A 15,019-nucleotide genomic window follows, 5' to 3' on the forward strand; every position below is an offset into this window, starting at 1 on the left:
TCGCTTTTCTCCTAGTCCTCTCCCTCCAGCAGCACTGCGCCTGTGCGCCTGTGTTCAGTTTTGTTTTGTTTCAAAAGTGAGGGAGGGTGAGAGCGAGCCCAGCTCTGGCTGCCAAGCGCTTTCCAAGCTCGTTAGGAATTGGAGGCTGTTGTTAGGCAAATACAGCGTGGAGTCACTTTATGGATGGTTCTGGAGAGGCAGGCGGAGAGGCGCAAACTAAATAGGCGTGCCGGGATTAGAGAGACACCCGAACGTACCCACGAATCCACGTCAGGTCCCAAAGGTCGCCTTCCACCCGCAGGGCTATGGGTGGGAGCGTTGTAACTCACTAGGTTAGCATGTGATCAATACCACGGGTTCCAGTCTCCTCCGGTACCAACAGCACCCGGAGACAACAAAAGGTGGTAGAGTGAGAGCTTAGGGCTTCCCCTCACCCCCTCCTTGGGAGTCCCTGCTGTCCACCCTGCACCTCCCGGCCCGGCACCCAGGGTTCCAGCTGTCGGAACCGCGAGCCCAGGGCTAGGAGAAGCCCGCTAGCCTTTGGGGGAAGGGGCGGGGACAGCAAGTGGGACAGCCCACTGCCATTGGCTGGGAAGGAGGGGGTGGAGGGCGGAGAGCGGAGAGGGGTCAAGTCCCGGGAGCGCGCAGGCGGTCGCAGTCACGCCGCCGTCGGGAGAGCCAGCGCCCGAGCGCAGACGCGCCCGCCATGAGGGAGATTGTGCACATCCAGGCGGGACAGTGCGGGAACCAGATCGGTACCAAGGTGGGCCCAGGCGCGCGTTCCGCTCCCGCGGGTGGGCAATGGGTGTCGCCGGCCTCGGAAGACCTCGCCTTGCTCCTCGGAGCCAGGTTGAACCTGCGCACTCCTGGTGGGAAACAAACCACTCGAGAGCCTGCCCTGTCTCCCCTCGGGCAGACCCGGGGATCCAGCCCAGAGAGTGGGCCACCGGTCCCAGCTGCCGGCTCTCGGGATCCGGCTGGAAGTGGGCCACCAGTCCCAGCTGCGGCTCCAGAGAGTGCGCCCTGGATCCCCGACCCGGAGAGTGGGCCCTTGGTCCCTAAGGGCGCGCCCTCGAGAGCGGCCCCCAAGGAGTGGGCCCAGGTTCCTGCGGTCAACCCCGGTGGCTCGGCCACGGGTCTCAGCGCACCGACCCGGGATTCCAATCCTGGGGTTGCATCTGCGTCTGAGGGCTGGGGAGCCGACTCTATAGAGCTGGCCGCAGGGCCCGGGGTGGGGAGTGGGGTGTCCCAGGGTGGCGGGGGCTCCCTGAGCTGCCGGTCTGACTCTCTGTCCCTTCGCCGCTCCCCTTCAAGTTTTGGGAAGTGATCAGCGATGAGCACGGCATCGACCCAGCTGGAGACTTTGTGGGCGACTCAGCGCTGCAGCTGGAGCGTATCAGCGTCTACTACAATGAGTCATCCTGTGAGTCGCACGGCTGCGGGCCGTCAACCCCCGCGCCACCCGGCCTCCGGCGCCGGCACCTGGCCTTCCCTGCTGCCTTTCGGGCATGCCTTGACAGCACCCGACCATCCCCAGCCGGGACCCCGGGCTAGACCTAGAGAGGGAGGCGCTCGGGGTGCGGTCTTGGCGGCGGGAGACTTAGCTCAGGGAAAAGTTCGGGCGGGATGGAGCTGATGCCCGGCCACTCCCTCACTCCCCCTGCAGCGGGAAACCCGCCCTAGGTCTATTCAAACTGTGGGATCCCGCCTATCCCGAAGGCCCGAAACAGACAATCCGTTGAGGTTGTGAAATCATCACCTCAGCACTTCCAGGCCATTCTTTAAAGAACGGAGCAGAGTAACCCGACTGTAGCGAGCTTTAAATGCTCCTTTTATTAGGAATGCTTGGCTAAAATTTTGGGAAACACTTGTTTAAACGATTTTTCTGGTCCTTCACCTAAATTGTTTGCTAGACACTAAAACTGCGGGCAGCTCTGAGTAATTAATAGGGAGATTAGTAAAATTTCAGACCCTGGGTAATCCCAGTGTGGGAATGACAGCGCCTTTGTCCTCTGAACACTATTTTTACAGCAATTTTTGTTTTAAAAGTGTGACACACACCTCGCAAAGCAACAAAATCCCAGGGCATTGGATGAACACCCAGAAATGACACGAGCAGGCACTCCGTGGCCTGACATGGAGAGCGCATCCAAGACACCCCCTGGAGTCACCAGAGTCTGAGTCACTTCCCACCTGTTCACCCCGATCTGGGAAGGGTGGTAGACATGAATCATGGGAAGTTGTTCGCATATGCAGACATGGGACACCTAGATATGGAGGGAGGTTCTAGGAGCTCTGAGAGAAACTCCACAGTGTACATGGCACTTCTTAACCATGGGGTGACCTCTGTGACACCCGTTCCTCTCTTTGGTTATGTGCCGAGCCCTTCCTCCTCGAGGTCCTCTGAAGTCCACCCTCACTGGGAACCACAGCTTGCGCAGGCGCCGTGCAGGCTACACAGACACCCTCTTACTTAAATGAGCGAACTTCTAGGATCCCAGAGCCCCTGGCACGGCACCAGGGAGGAGCTGCGCACACAGCTTGACTGCTCATACATTCACACACTTGAATGGGGCAGGTGCCAAACAGCAGACGGAAGGCCAGTTCGCTGCTACAGGCCTTGTTTATTTCCGCGCAGCTAGAGAAGTGCTGCTGTCCAATAGGAAAGGAGTGACGGAGGTGAACTGGGAAATACCATAGACATGATGTAGGCAGAAGGGTTGGTTTCCCACTGGTCCTGCTTAGGGGCCTAGTAGTTCCTCATCCCAAGGTTAAGATTCTTTTGAGAGAAAAGTCACAGTACCCTCTCTGAAGCTACGCTGGTTATCCCAGCCAGGCAGCTCTGAGCCGGTGGGACTGCTGGGAAAAAGTCAGTTTTCCCAGGAACCTGGAAGTAACTCTTGCGGCCTTTCTCTCTCCAGCTCGGAAATATGTGCCCAGGGCTGCTTTGGTGGACTTGGAGCCAGGCACCATGGACAGTGTGAGATCTGGGCCTTTTGGGCAGCTCTTCCGGCCTGACAACTTCATCTTTGGTAGGTTCAGTCTTGCTTGCTTTTCTTATTGTTTCGTTTTTATTTATTTATTGTGGTGCCGGGGGTTGAACCCAGGGGTTGAATTGGGACTGTCCTCTTGCGGCACCTGGGAGATAGTCAAAAGGCTTCAGGTTTTGGAGCATTTGGAATTTTCAGGTTAGGAAGGCTGAGCCATCAGAGTGTGTTCCGGGGGAATGGGAGAATTCTAAGGGCGATTCCTAGCCTACAAGCATTATAGAGTGTGAAGCTATCATGAAAAATCTGTATCCTGGCTCCATCCTCAGAAGGCCCCAGGCCTACACAGTGTAACTGAGGATTAACAGGCAGTCCTGATACCTCAATCATTGTTGAGAGGAAATAGTGAGAGCTGCAGTACTTTTTATGAGGCTGTGTTTTCCCAAAACATTGTTTTGGGAAAGCTATAGACCAAAATCACTTAAGCAATCAAGGCGAAACTCCAGATGCCACTGTTTAAAAGCACAACACTACTTTGTGGGGTGTTATAGGACACACCAATGCTGTACCTTCCAGCTTTGGGGAGGCAGAGGCAGGAGACTCTTTGAGTTTTAGAGCTGGGTCAGCCAGAACTACATAGACCCTGTGTGAAGAGAAGGAGGAGGGGAGATCATATTCTGATAGAATAGGCAGATAGGGTCCCAGTCAAGAGTCTAGCACACTGCCACTGGCCCTCTGGTCCTTCCATTCCCTGGACAACTTTGGACTGGCTGTCTAACTTGCATGGGGACTCTCTGGTCCTTAGGGAGACAGAATTGAATGGGTAGGTATGTAGGCTGTCACAGAAATGCTCCCCCTCTGACTTGTGCTTGGCTCTGCTCTGAAGAAGGCAGAAGACCCTGTGTAGTGGTACATGACTATCTCATGGTCTCTGAAGGCAGCTGGAGCACTTTCCTAGATTCTGACAGGAAGGGCCCCTTCAAGAACCCTGAAGTCCTAAGCTCTTATGAGAATCTGAGGTGAGGTAATGGCAGTAGGTAAAGCACTTAGCCTGAGCAGGACCAGAATTCAAGTTCCCTGACCTCACGTAGAGGCAGACGTGGCAGTGACAGAGATGAGAGGGGGTACAGGACTCAACAGAGGCCCACGGGCAGGGGGCCTGGAAGCTGAAGCAGTGAACAGGAGACACTATCTCAAACCAATGGAAGACTGTCCTCTCACCTTCACAGGTGTACACAGGGATGTTGGCCCCACTCTTTCTCTTACACGCTCTCGCTCAGATGAGCAGTGTTCTGGGTGCTCTAGCAAGGCGAGAAGATTGGTGTGACTGAGCTGAGACAGGGTCTCATGTAGCCACAGCTGGTTATTATGTAGCTGAGGAGGACTTTGAGCTGAGTCCGCTGCTTCCCCAACACAGGTGCTGGGATTAGCGCCATGGCCTCCGTGCCTGGTTGATGCTGTGTAGAGATTAAAGCAGGGCCCTTCACAAGTGTGGTCAGCTGGGAGAGGGGAGGCTCAGGTCAGCTGAAGGACCCATTTCACTCTGGGTTTCTGGCAACTAAATTCATTCTCTCTCTCTCCCTCTCTCCCTCCCTCCCTTCCTCCCTTCCTTTCTTTTTTTTCTGGCAATTAAATCTAAGAAAGGAAGTGACCCCATGTCTCTATCCCTGAAAGACAATTTACGAACCCTTTGATTCTAAACTAGCATTTATTTTTTACTTTGCCTTTATTTCCAGCAAAATACAACGCAATCACATTATCAAAAAATTAAACTATAAGCCAGGTAGCACAAAAGGCAGAGGCAGGTGGATCTCTGAGCTTGAGGCCAGTCTGGTCTACATAGCAAGTTCTAGGACAGCCAGGGCTATCTAGAAAGACCCTGTCTCAGAAAGAAAAGCATACTAGAGTACCCAAATCATTTTCACCTGCTGTCCATCTCCATAAACTCAGTCAGCTTTGCGGTCTGCCTTAACCTGTCTTTATTTTGGTTGTCTTGTCCTCTGTTTTAATTATACCATTATGTAGATTTTTTTCATGGAATATCATAAACCATACTCCATGTTAGTGTGTAGTTCTAAGATCTGTAGTTTAGTTGGTACATAATATAATTAATGGTAATTCTTATAAGGCCAGTTCTCAATAGCTATTTGACAGGGAAGCAGTGTTTGCTCTTAAAAAGAATACAGTAATAAGGTGGCTGGGAAGAGGGTTTCCTTGGTAGAGAGCTTGCTGTGCAGACAGGAGGGCCTGAATTTGGATTCCCGACAGCCTAGTACTCCAGTGTGTACCTACAATCCCAGTGCTGGGGGTGGAGCCAGGTGGATACCTGCGTTTATTCAGCCGGCCAATGTAGCTGGATCAGAGAGTTGCAGTTAAGCCAGAAACTGGATGGAGGAAGAGAGCTGGCATCGTTCTCTGGCCTGGCCTCATGCATGCACACATGCACTCAGATGACATGCACCCACACGCATGTGTACACACGCTGAGCACTGTCATGATCTGGGAGCGGTGGCACGGGACTGAAATCCTAGCATTTTGAAGATGAGGCAGAGAGTTGGGGAGTGTGAAGCCAGTCATTTAAAGACCCTGCTTTAAATGAGACTGTGAGGACTGAAGACATGGGCTCAGTGGTTAAGAGCATTTGCTGTCCTATTGCGAGAACCTGGAGCTCGGATCTCAGCCCTCACGCATCAATCCTAACATCCCACACATACTTGTGATCGAAGCTCCAAGAGGAGTAGAGGGAGGAGGATTGCTGGGACTTGCTAGCTTTCGGTGTGTGTGGGGGGGCACAAAAAAGCCCCAGGTCCAGAGAGACAGACCCTGCCTTGAATAGACAGAGTGATAGAGACTAAGTGGCACCCCTCTTTGGCCTCTGGACATGCATGCATCCACACATGCATGCACTTACATACATGGGTGCATACGTAAATTTTTCTTTAAAAAGAACATGAGCATATTGGTCTATGGAAATTCTTTTCCTGACTTTGATTTCAGAGTAGACTCTCAAAAGTATAATAAACATCTCAGACTTGAAGACTTGGCCAGACCTCCCACAGTCTAAGGGCCACTGCAGCACAATTTACCTCTGCCTTTACGTGAACTTAAATTTAAATTGCTATCCCAGCACTTATCCTAGTAGTGACTTGGTGCTTTGAGAACTGCTTTATCAGGATTGGGGTGTGGCTCAGTGGCAGAGTGTGTGCTTAGGATAGAGGAAGTTCTGGGTGTGATCCCCAGGACCACAAAAACAACCCAAGCGGAAAAAAGTTACAGGAATCACCAAAACAACCCTGAAAGTGGCTGTTCTGTGTATAAAGTGTCAACGCCCAAAAGAGAACCTTAGACATAGCACGTGAGACTTGTCCCCAGAGAAACCCTTAGACCTGTGTTCAAATAAGTAACCAAACACTTCCCGTGAAGGAGGCACATACCCCATTCCTGCTCTTTGAGAGAACACGGGAAGCTTGTTTCTGGCTTGGCACTGTTTATGATATTTAAGTTACATTGGGATTTCTAGTATGTCGATGGGATCTGTCATCATATGCGTAGAAGTGTGGCTAGTCACCGTGTTATTATCCCTAACCTTTTACATGCCTTAAGTCTTGTAAGAAAACGTCAGGTTCCTTGGAGGTGTGTAGCAAAGATGATGGCTTATTGACAGCATAGCCATGGCTTCTCTGCAGGTTTTTTTTCCTTTTAGGTCCAGGCGGACCGTCTGCCCACCATAGGCCAGGTGGGGCTAAGAGAGCCCCATTTGGCCTGGGTATTGTACCCCAGTTGCAGTCCTGGTATGAAACTTTTGTCATTCCAAATTCTGGGTTGTGGAAAGGCAGCTTCTTGTAGCAGCCAGTTTTCTTCAAACCGAAAAGTAGAAGGGTAGTTTTCTTTGTTTGTTTTTCGAGACAGGGTTTCTCTATGTAACAGCCCTGGCTGTCCTGGAACTTGCTTCGTAGACTAGGCTGGCCTCGAACTCACTGAGATCCGCCTGCCTCTGCCTCCTGAGTACTGGGATTAAAGGTGTGCGCCACCACTGCCCATCATAAAGGAGGTTAAGAAAGGTCCGTCCTCACCGTTTTACCTGTTTGGTGCGTGGATGAACAAGAGCAAACCCAAATTGAGGCAGACTGTGTCATTTAGTTGTCCGGTGGAGCAGGTGCATCACAAAACTGAAAAAATGGTGCTTAAGAGCTGGGGAGATGGCTAAATTATAAAGAGCTTGCTATATAGGCATGAGGGCTAAGCTCTCTATTAGACCATTAAAAAAAAAAAAATCTGGGTATAGTGGGTATGTACCTGTGGAGACAGGAAGGCCCGGGGTATCTGCAGGCCAGCCAGTATAGCTAAACCAGTCAGCTCCAGGGTTGGTATGCACTTGTCCAAAACACTGAAGAGTGAGGAAGACACTTCAACCTCTGGCCTGTACACTGTTCATACTACACAGGTACTACATACTACATACTACATATGTACACTGTTCATACTACACAGGTACTACATACTACATACTACATATGTACACTGTTCATACTACACAGGTACTACTACATACTACATACTACATATGTACACTGTTCATACTACACAGGTACTACATACTACATACTACATATGTACACTGTTCATACTACACAGGTACACAATGTGCACACACACACATGCAAAGAAAATGACATTTGGCATGTAAAGCCCTTCCTCAAAATTCTGGCTGGACTGGAACTTGAATATACTGCCATACCCAGGCTTAATTTTTCATATCTCTCTCTCCTTCCCTCTCCCCGTGTGTGTGTCAGTGTGTCAGATGTGTGTGGGTACCCACAAAGGCCAGGTGTTGAATTCTCTGGAGCTGGAGTTAAGAGGCAGCTGTGAGCCACCTGGTGTGAGTGTCAGGCACTGAACCCGGGTCCTCTGAAAGAGCGCAGCAGATGTTCTTAACCACTGAGCCATCTCTTCAACTCCCACCCCCACTCCCTGTTAGGAATTTGAGACAGGGTATCTCACTATGTAGCCCTGGTTTGCCTGGAACTTTCTATGCCAATCAAGATGGCTTCAAACTCAAGAGTTCTGCCTGTCTCTGCCTCCCAAGAGCTGGAATTAAAGGCTATGCAACTATGCCCAGTCCAGAATGTTCATTTGTTTGAGGCAGAGTTTCACTGTGTTGTGTAGCTCTGGCTGTCCTGGAACTCCCTTTGTAGACCAGGCTGCCTTAAACTCACTGAGATCCACCTGCCTCTGCCTCCTGAGTGCTGGGATTAAAAGCGTGCATCACCATTACTCGCTAAGAAGGTTAAAAATTTTTAAACAAGTTGTCCTGACATAAAATATCCTTAATTGTGGTGACTCTTAACTGGCCCAGAAGGCTGAAGCAGGGACACTGGATCCAAGCACAGCTTGGTCTATATATGTGAAGGTAGCTTGGACTACAGAAAGAGATCCTATCTTTAAAACACAAAGATTGTCCCTTGTCTAAAATGTTTATTATTTTCCATTCCTTTTTTTTTTGGTTATGGCTGTATCAACTGGCCAGTGAGCTCATGCTCAAATTTATGTGGGTTCTGGGGATCTGAACTCAAGTCCTCATTTGGAATTGTCTAATTACAGTTGACTCCAGAGTGATGCATTTTTTAGCTGGTTCCCAGCTCTTAGGCAAACTAAAATAGACCATTGTCAAGCAGGGCTTAGTGAGTAGAAGAGCATGTGTGAGGGCCTGTCGCCAGCACCAGAAAACTGAATCAACAAGCCTGTGTCATTTCAGTTCTGGATATAGTTTGAAATGACTTTGGGCAGAAAGCATAGAGGCACATGTCCCAGCCCCTGGGAGGCAGATACAGGTGGATCTCCAAGTTCCAGGACAGCCAGAGCTACTCTTTCAAAAAATCCAGGGGGGAGCGGATGAACTAGTTGCATTAGTAATATATAATTTTGAAAAGTGAGTTACTTACATGTGAATTCCCAATGATATGATCATAGGCTTTCAACACTGCTTTTGTTAATTGCTGGTTGCAGAGCAGCTGTGCCAAGGAGACTGTGGGAAGGAAGCTAAGCGCCAGACAGGCTGTTTCCTTAAAGCCCCTGTGGGTTTGTAGTTTTCCTTCGGATGGAGGCCTCGCTAAAGAGCCGGGGAGCATGGGGAGCTGGAAGACCAGTTCTTCACCCAGTGTGAGTTGGAGGAAAAGCAGCAGAGGGAGGACTGTGAGGAAGCCCTAGGCGTCTGCAGCTTGCCTGCCAACCCTCAGGGCTGCAGCCTGTGTTGAACAAGCTGGAGCCACTGATTAATAGCCCAATGCATCGTGTTGCTGGTCAACTTATGACCCCCCCAAATATTTAAGCAGGGATGATCTGTTGCTATGAGACAGTGGAAAAATATTTTTAAAACTCGCCAGCTTCCTTCTTTTGTCGAGTAGAGAATACTTTGCTGCTAATCTGTGCTATGAATAGGGAGGAAGCTGAGTCGCTGGGGGAGCTCAGTCACTGTACGGCCTACAACTTGAGCAAGTTTGATTTAAGGTTCTGCGTCTTGCCTGCAGCTGCCTACCATGCTTTCTGCATGCTGAATGGCCACGGCACGGCTCTGGCAGTGTGTGCAGTCCTTCTGTGAAGCAATGCTCTACACTGAGTTCTAGGTACAAGGTCAAGCCTAAGTGCCGAGTTGACCCCGGCGTTTGATATTCTATCTTGGGCTCTGGCCTGGCTGCTGCCTGCTGACTTGTGTGGGAAGGGGTAGGTAGACATGAATTTGTGGGTCCTCAGAAAGGACAATGACTATCTGCGCTGCCTAGCATTTTTATGCACTTGACTAAGCCAGAGTCATTTGGGATGAGAGAACTGCGATTGAGAAAATCCCCTACCAGACTGGCCTATGGGCAAGCAAGGGGGCATTTTCTTCCTTCCTTCCTTCCTTGAGACAGCTTTTCTTTGTATTGCTCTCGCTGTATTGGAACCCACTCTCTACAACTCAGAGATCTGCCTCCTGCATGCTGGGATTAATCACATGGACTGTTACCTCCCAGCCAGTGGGGCATTTTCTTGATTAAGACTGGTGTGGGAGGACCCAGCCTATTGTGTGTGGTCTTGGGTTCTCTAAGAAAGCAGGCTGGGCAAGCTCTGAGGAACAAGCCAATAAGCAGCTCTCCTCCATGGTCTCTATCAGTTCCTGCCTCTAAGTTCCTGCCCTGGCTTCTTTTCATGATGAACTATAAATTTTAAGGTGAAACAAACCCTTTCCTCTCCAAGTTGCTTCTGTTCATAGTATCTATTGCCATCTTAGAGTCTGCTCAGAGAAGAGAACCAGCCAGTTTTCAGTGGCAGCACAGCTAGACAGGATAGAAGAGAACTCCTGTTTGTAAGAGAGAAGCCCATCCTAGATAAGGTTAGATCAGGGGAAAGCAAAGCAAGAAATGGCTACCTGAGAGGCTAGAGGGACCAGTGCCCAGTAGGTGTGCTAGTCATGAAGCAGGTGTCTGCCCAGATCACTGTGGCTCCGTCCAGCTGCTGCCGATTGTCTAGATCCTCACCACACCCACTGGGGCATGGATAGCAGGGAGAGTCTGAGTGCCCTCCTGAAGGTGGTGAAGCCAGAGGGGGAGGCCACCACGGTCAGGCCAGGGTGCCCTGCAAACTTACCTTTTAATATTGAAATGCGCTGAAGTTTTCATCATGGTGAATTCGGAGGGTCTTCACGTGCATTGTCCAAACACTATGTGGTGTAACAATGGGGACCCCTCAGCCTCATGATGGCCATGAGGCTATATCCTTAGACAGATAACTAGTGTTGTAGGTGGTTGTGGTTTTCTATGTACACTCTTAGATGTTAGCACACACAATTGATTCTGTGTTCAGGAAATGAAAAGTTTTCTCTGTAGTGTGTCTGTAGAATGAGCTGCTCTACGAAACAGACTGACTAGATTTTTTCTAGCCACTTGAACTGTTGATAAAAACTCAATTTTTTGTTAGGTTCCTTTCCACAACTAGACTGGATGTAACTTGAGGGTAGGAATGTTTGTGCCTGTCGTCAATTATAGATGCAAAACTAGTAGTTAGTTCCTAGAAAATGGGTAATAAATGAAGTGCCCCATTCACATCAAAAATCATTACAGGGGGCGGGGGGCACTGGAGAGATAGATGGCTCAGAGGTTAAGAGCACTGGCTACTCTTCCGGAGGAAGAGTTCAATTCCCAGCAACCACATGGTGGCTCACAACCATCTATAAGATCTGTTGCCCTCTTCTGGCCTGCAGGCATACATGCAGGCAGAACACTGTATACATAACAAACCTAAAAAAAATCATTATGGGTGCCAGGCAATGGTGGTGCATGCCTTTTTTATTCCCAGCACTTGGGAGGCAGAGGCAGGTGGATCTCTGTGAGCTCGAGGCCAGCCTAGTCTACAAAAGTGAGCTCCAGGACAGGCTCCAAAGCTACACAGAAAAACCCTGTCTCAAAAAATCAAACAACAAAATACTATCTTGAGAAGAAAATAAGTATTTGTAGCCAGGCAGTAGTGGCATACGCCTTTACTTGGAAGGCAGAGACAGGCAGATCTGAGTTTCAAGGCCAGCCTGGTCTACAGAGCTAGCTAGTTTCAGAACAGCCAAAGATACACAAAATCTGTCTTGGGGGGAAAAAAAAGGGGGGGTATTTGTATATATATAGCATGGGTTTTGAATCCTTGAAATCAAGTCTTTGTTGAAATGTTTGCATATGTATAAGAAGCTCCCTTGCCAGTGGGATAGCAAGCATGATTATGTTTCCTTCACACTTTATACACAGAATCTAAAGGTTCAATGCATCTGGGTTTTGGCCTCTCGTGAGGTCAGGCATGGAATTTTCCACTCATGACATCAGATCCGTACTAAAAAAGTTAGGGGTTTTGAAGTGTTTTGGATTTTCAGAATTAGTGCAAAGTTCAGAAAGCTCAAAAGAGGGAAGGTAAATAACTGACGATGTGTGTATCATGTCCTCTCTGAACTTTGATCATATGCCAAAATTATTTTAAAACTATCAGCCGGGGAGTGGTCAGGAGGCAGATAGGCAGATCTCTGTGAGTTCAAGGCCAGCCTGGTCTACAGAGCAAGTTCCAGGACAGCCACAGTGGTTATACAGAGAAATCCTATCTAAATAAATATAGAAATAACAGCAATAAGATCAGAGCCTGGCCTGGTGGGGCTACATAGGTAGACTGACTCAAAACAAATGACATTATCAGGTCAAGACAAAGGTGCCTTAGATGTTTATATACAGATTTGTCATCAGATTGTTTGGTGTTTGTTTTTGTTTTGTTTCTTTTTTGAGATATGGTTTCTCTTTGTTACAGTCCTAGCTGTTCTGGAACTAGCTCTTGTAAACCAGGTTGACCTCGAACTCACAGAGATCCGCCTGCCTCTGCCTTCTGAGTGCTGGGATTAAAGGTGTGTGCCCTGCTATTTGTCATTAGTTTAACGCCCTGGGGTTGACTCCAGGACCAGGAGTTTACTAAGTACACTCTTGTAGTGAGCAGGGCCCCCACCCCTGGGTACAGGGTTGACCTATCTAGAGGTACCTGCTGCTCATGTGTTTTCTAGACACTCTGGTGGGTACCTGCTGCCTGGCTCCTGTTTCTTATGCTCTGAAAATACTGATTGAGGAAAGCAGGTCCCCTCTGGAATCTTGTTATCTTGCAGGACAGACAGGCGCCGGGAACAACTGGGCCAAGGGCCACTACACTGAGGGCGCGGAGCTGGTGGACTCGGTGCTAGACGTGGTGCGCAAGGAGTGTGAGCACTGCGACTGTCTGCAGGGCTTCCAGCTCACACACTCGCTGGGCGGTGGCACGGGCTCGGGCATGGGCACCCTGCTTATCAGCAAAATCCGGGAGGAGTACCCGGACCGCATCATGAACACCTTCAGCGTGATGCCATCGCCCAAGGTCTCAGACACCGTGGTGGAGCCCTACAATGCCACGCTGTCCGTGCACCAGCTGGTGGAGAACACAGACGAGACCTACTGCATTGACAACGAAGCCCTCTACGACATCTGCTTCCGCACGCTCAAGCTGACCACGCCCACTTACGGGGACCTTAACCATCTGGTGTCTGCCACCATGAGCGGTGTCACCACATCGCTGCGTTTTCCAGGTCAGCTCAATGCCGACCTGCGCAAGCTGGCTGTGAACATGGTGCCCTTCCCACGCCTGCACTTCTTCATGCCCGGCTTTGCGCCACTCACAGCCCGGGGCAGCCAGCAGTACCGGGCCCTGACAGTGCCCGAGCTCACACAGCAGATGTTCGATGCCAAGAACATGATGGCTGCCTGTGACCCGCGCCACGGCCGCTACCTGACGGTCGCCACTGTCTTCCGGGGCCTCATGTCCATGAAGGAGGTGGATGAGCAGATGCTGGCCATCCAGAACAAGAACAGCAGCTACTTTGTGGAGTGGATTCCCAACAACGTCAAAGTGGCCGTGTGTGACATCCCACCACGGGGCCTGAAGATGGCTTCCACCTTCATCGGCAACAGCACCGCCATCCAGGAGCTGTTCAAGCGCATCTCGGAGCAGTTCTCGGCTATGTTCCGCCGCAAGGCCTTCCTGCACTGGTTCACCGGTGAGGGCATGGACGAGATGGAGTTCACCGAGGCTGAGAGTAACATGAATGACCTGGTGTCTGAGTATCAGCAGTATCAGGACGCCACAGTCAACGACGAGGAAGAGGCTTTTGAAGATGAGGATGAAGAAGAGATAAACGAATAGGATGCTAGAGTGTACACTTGCTCTTTTCTTAGCCCTGATGGTGTGGGCACGCTGCCCTGGTCTGCACGTTACAGGCCCCTCTCAAACCAACACTGCACTGTTCCCAGGTTATCTGGAACAAGCACTTTCCTCTGCTGGAGAGTTGGCAGTCCCACCAGACCAGGGTGGCTTTGTACAGAAACACTGACAGCAAATTAAGGGGCTGCACGGGGCTAAAGATAGCAACCACCTTCCGTTAAGTGCCCAGCCACCAGAGTTAACAGGGGAGTTAGAATAAGGATTTGTTTCTCATTCTTGATAAAACTAACACCACACAGTTCTGCCTTAATTGAATACACAAAATGGAACTTGGTGACAATCCATTAATAAAATGCTAAATGTGTTTTTTGGTCTCTTGAACTTCACTGAAGCAATGTGATATGTAGTTCTCATTTTTCAGAAACCTATTTTGTGAGATCCCCATAAATCACACCTATCCTGGGAAAGGGTCTGCTGTGGGTCAGGTTTCAACAGGTAGCATGCAGCTAAGCCTTGCCATACCCATTCCTGTGCAGGTGAGGTGACACCCCAGATGTGCAAATTTGTTGTTTTCCCAACACGGGAGACGCCACTCTCCTGCCCCGAGGTCTCACAAGGCTTGCCAGGACAATGGCCCCTCTATTACTGTTCTTGTGAGGCAGAAGCCCCGGGCACTTGACTTGTAGCAGGCATAGCAGCTTAAGGGCGGAATGTCTCAGCTTTACCTGCCTGGAAACTTTGGCAGGCAGTGAAGGCCAGTTCCTCCCTTCCACAGACTGGCCCAAGTTCCATTACTACTTCTCTGTCAAAGAGCCCAGACTGCTAACCACCACTACAGTTCATCATGAGGGTATCCTCATGACTAAGCAGGCCTTACAACCTCAAACAAGTCTCCATTGAGCCGTCCCCTCCCAGAAATACCCAGTGGGGAGAAAAGGAGGGACCGTGTGGCCCTTCTGCAAATGACCATGCAGAGTCAAAATGCTGGTGAGAGCCGGTACCTCGGTGCATCTCTGACCCCACTTACCATGTGGCCATGAGCTGGAGTATACCCATCAAAAATAGCTCCTACCGCCACTGAAAGACTGCTCCAGGGATGATGCCACTGTCCCTACATCAGCAATGCACAAGGTAAGCTGGAATGTTTTTTTATAAGATGCAGCTAAAAAGAAATACAAAATTGGCATGGTGGTTCATACTATATAATCCCAGGACTTAAAAACAAAGGAGACATGGCTCAACAGTTAAGAGCACACTGCTCTTGCAGAGGGCCAAATTCAGTTACCAAC

The 15,019-nt window shown here is 50.0% G+C and overlaps 1 protein-coding gene across 1 annotated transcript; it reads left to right on the forward strand.

Annotated features, from left to right (window-relative positions):
- The first annotated feature begins 632 nt into the window (after nt 1-632).
- Nucleotides 633-14,094, forward strand: Tubb6 (tubulin beta 6 class V). Its single transcript, XM_038329264.2, has 4 exons — nt 633-763; nt 1,315-1,423; nt 2,922-3,032; nt 12,646-14,094. Exons 1-4 carry the CDS (start codon nt 707-709, stop codon nt 13,710-13,712), a joined length of 1,344 nt encoding a protein of 447 aa, XP_038185192.1. The 5' UTR covers nt 633-706; the 3' UTR covers nt 13,713-14,094.
- The last annotated feature ends 925 nt before the right edge of the window (nt 14,095-15,019 follow it).

This window comes from Arvicola amphibius, chromosome 5, assembly GCF_903992535.2.
Source record: "Arvicola amphibius chromosome 5, mArvAmp1.2, whole genome shotgun sequence".
Classification (NCBI taxonomy): Eukaryota; Metazoa; Chordata; class Mammalia; order Rodentia; family Cricetidae; genus Arvicola; species Arvicola amphibius.

Excerpts from the sequence above, each read along its gene's own strand:
- Tubb6 (XM_038329264.2), top strand. The coding sequence starts at position 707 with ATGAGGGAGATTGTGCACATCCAGGCGGGACAGTGCGGGAACCAGATC. Across the intron at positions 764-1,314 it reads GGAACCAGATCGGTACCAAG|TTTTGGGAAGTGATCAGCGA; the intron begins GTGGGCCCAGGC and ends CTCCCCTTCAAG. Across the intron at positions 1,424-2,921 it reads CTACTACAATGAGTCATCCT|CTCGGAAATATGTGCCCAGG; the intron begins GTGAGTCGCACG and ends TTCTCTCTCCAG.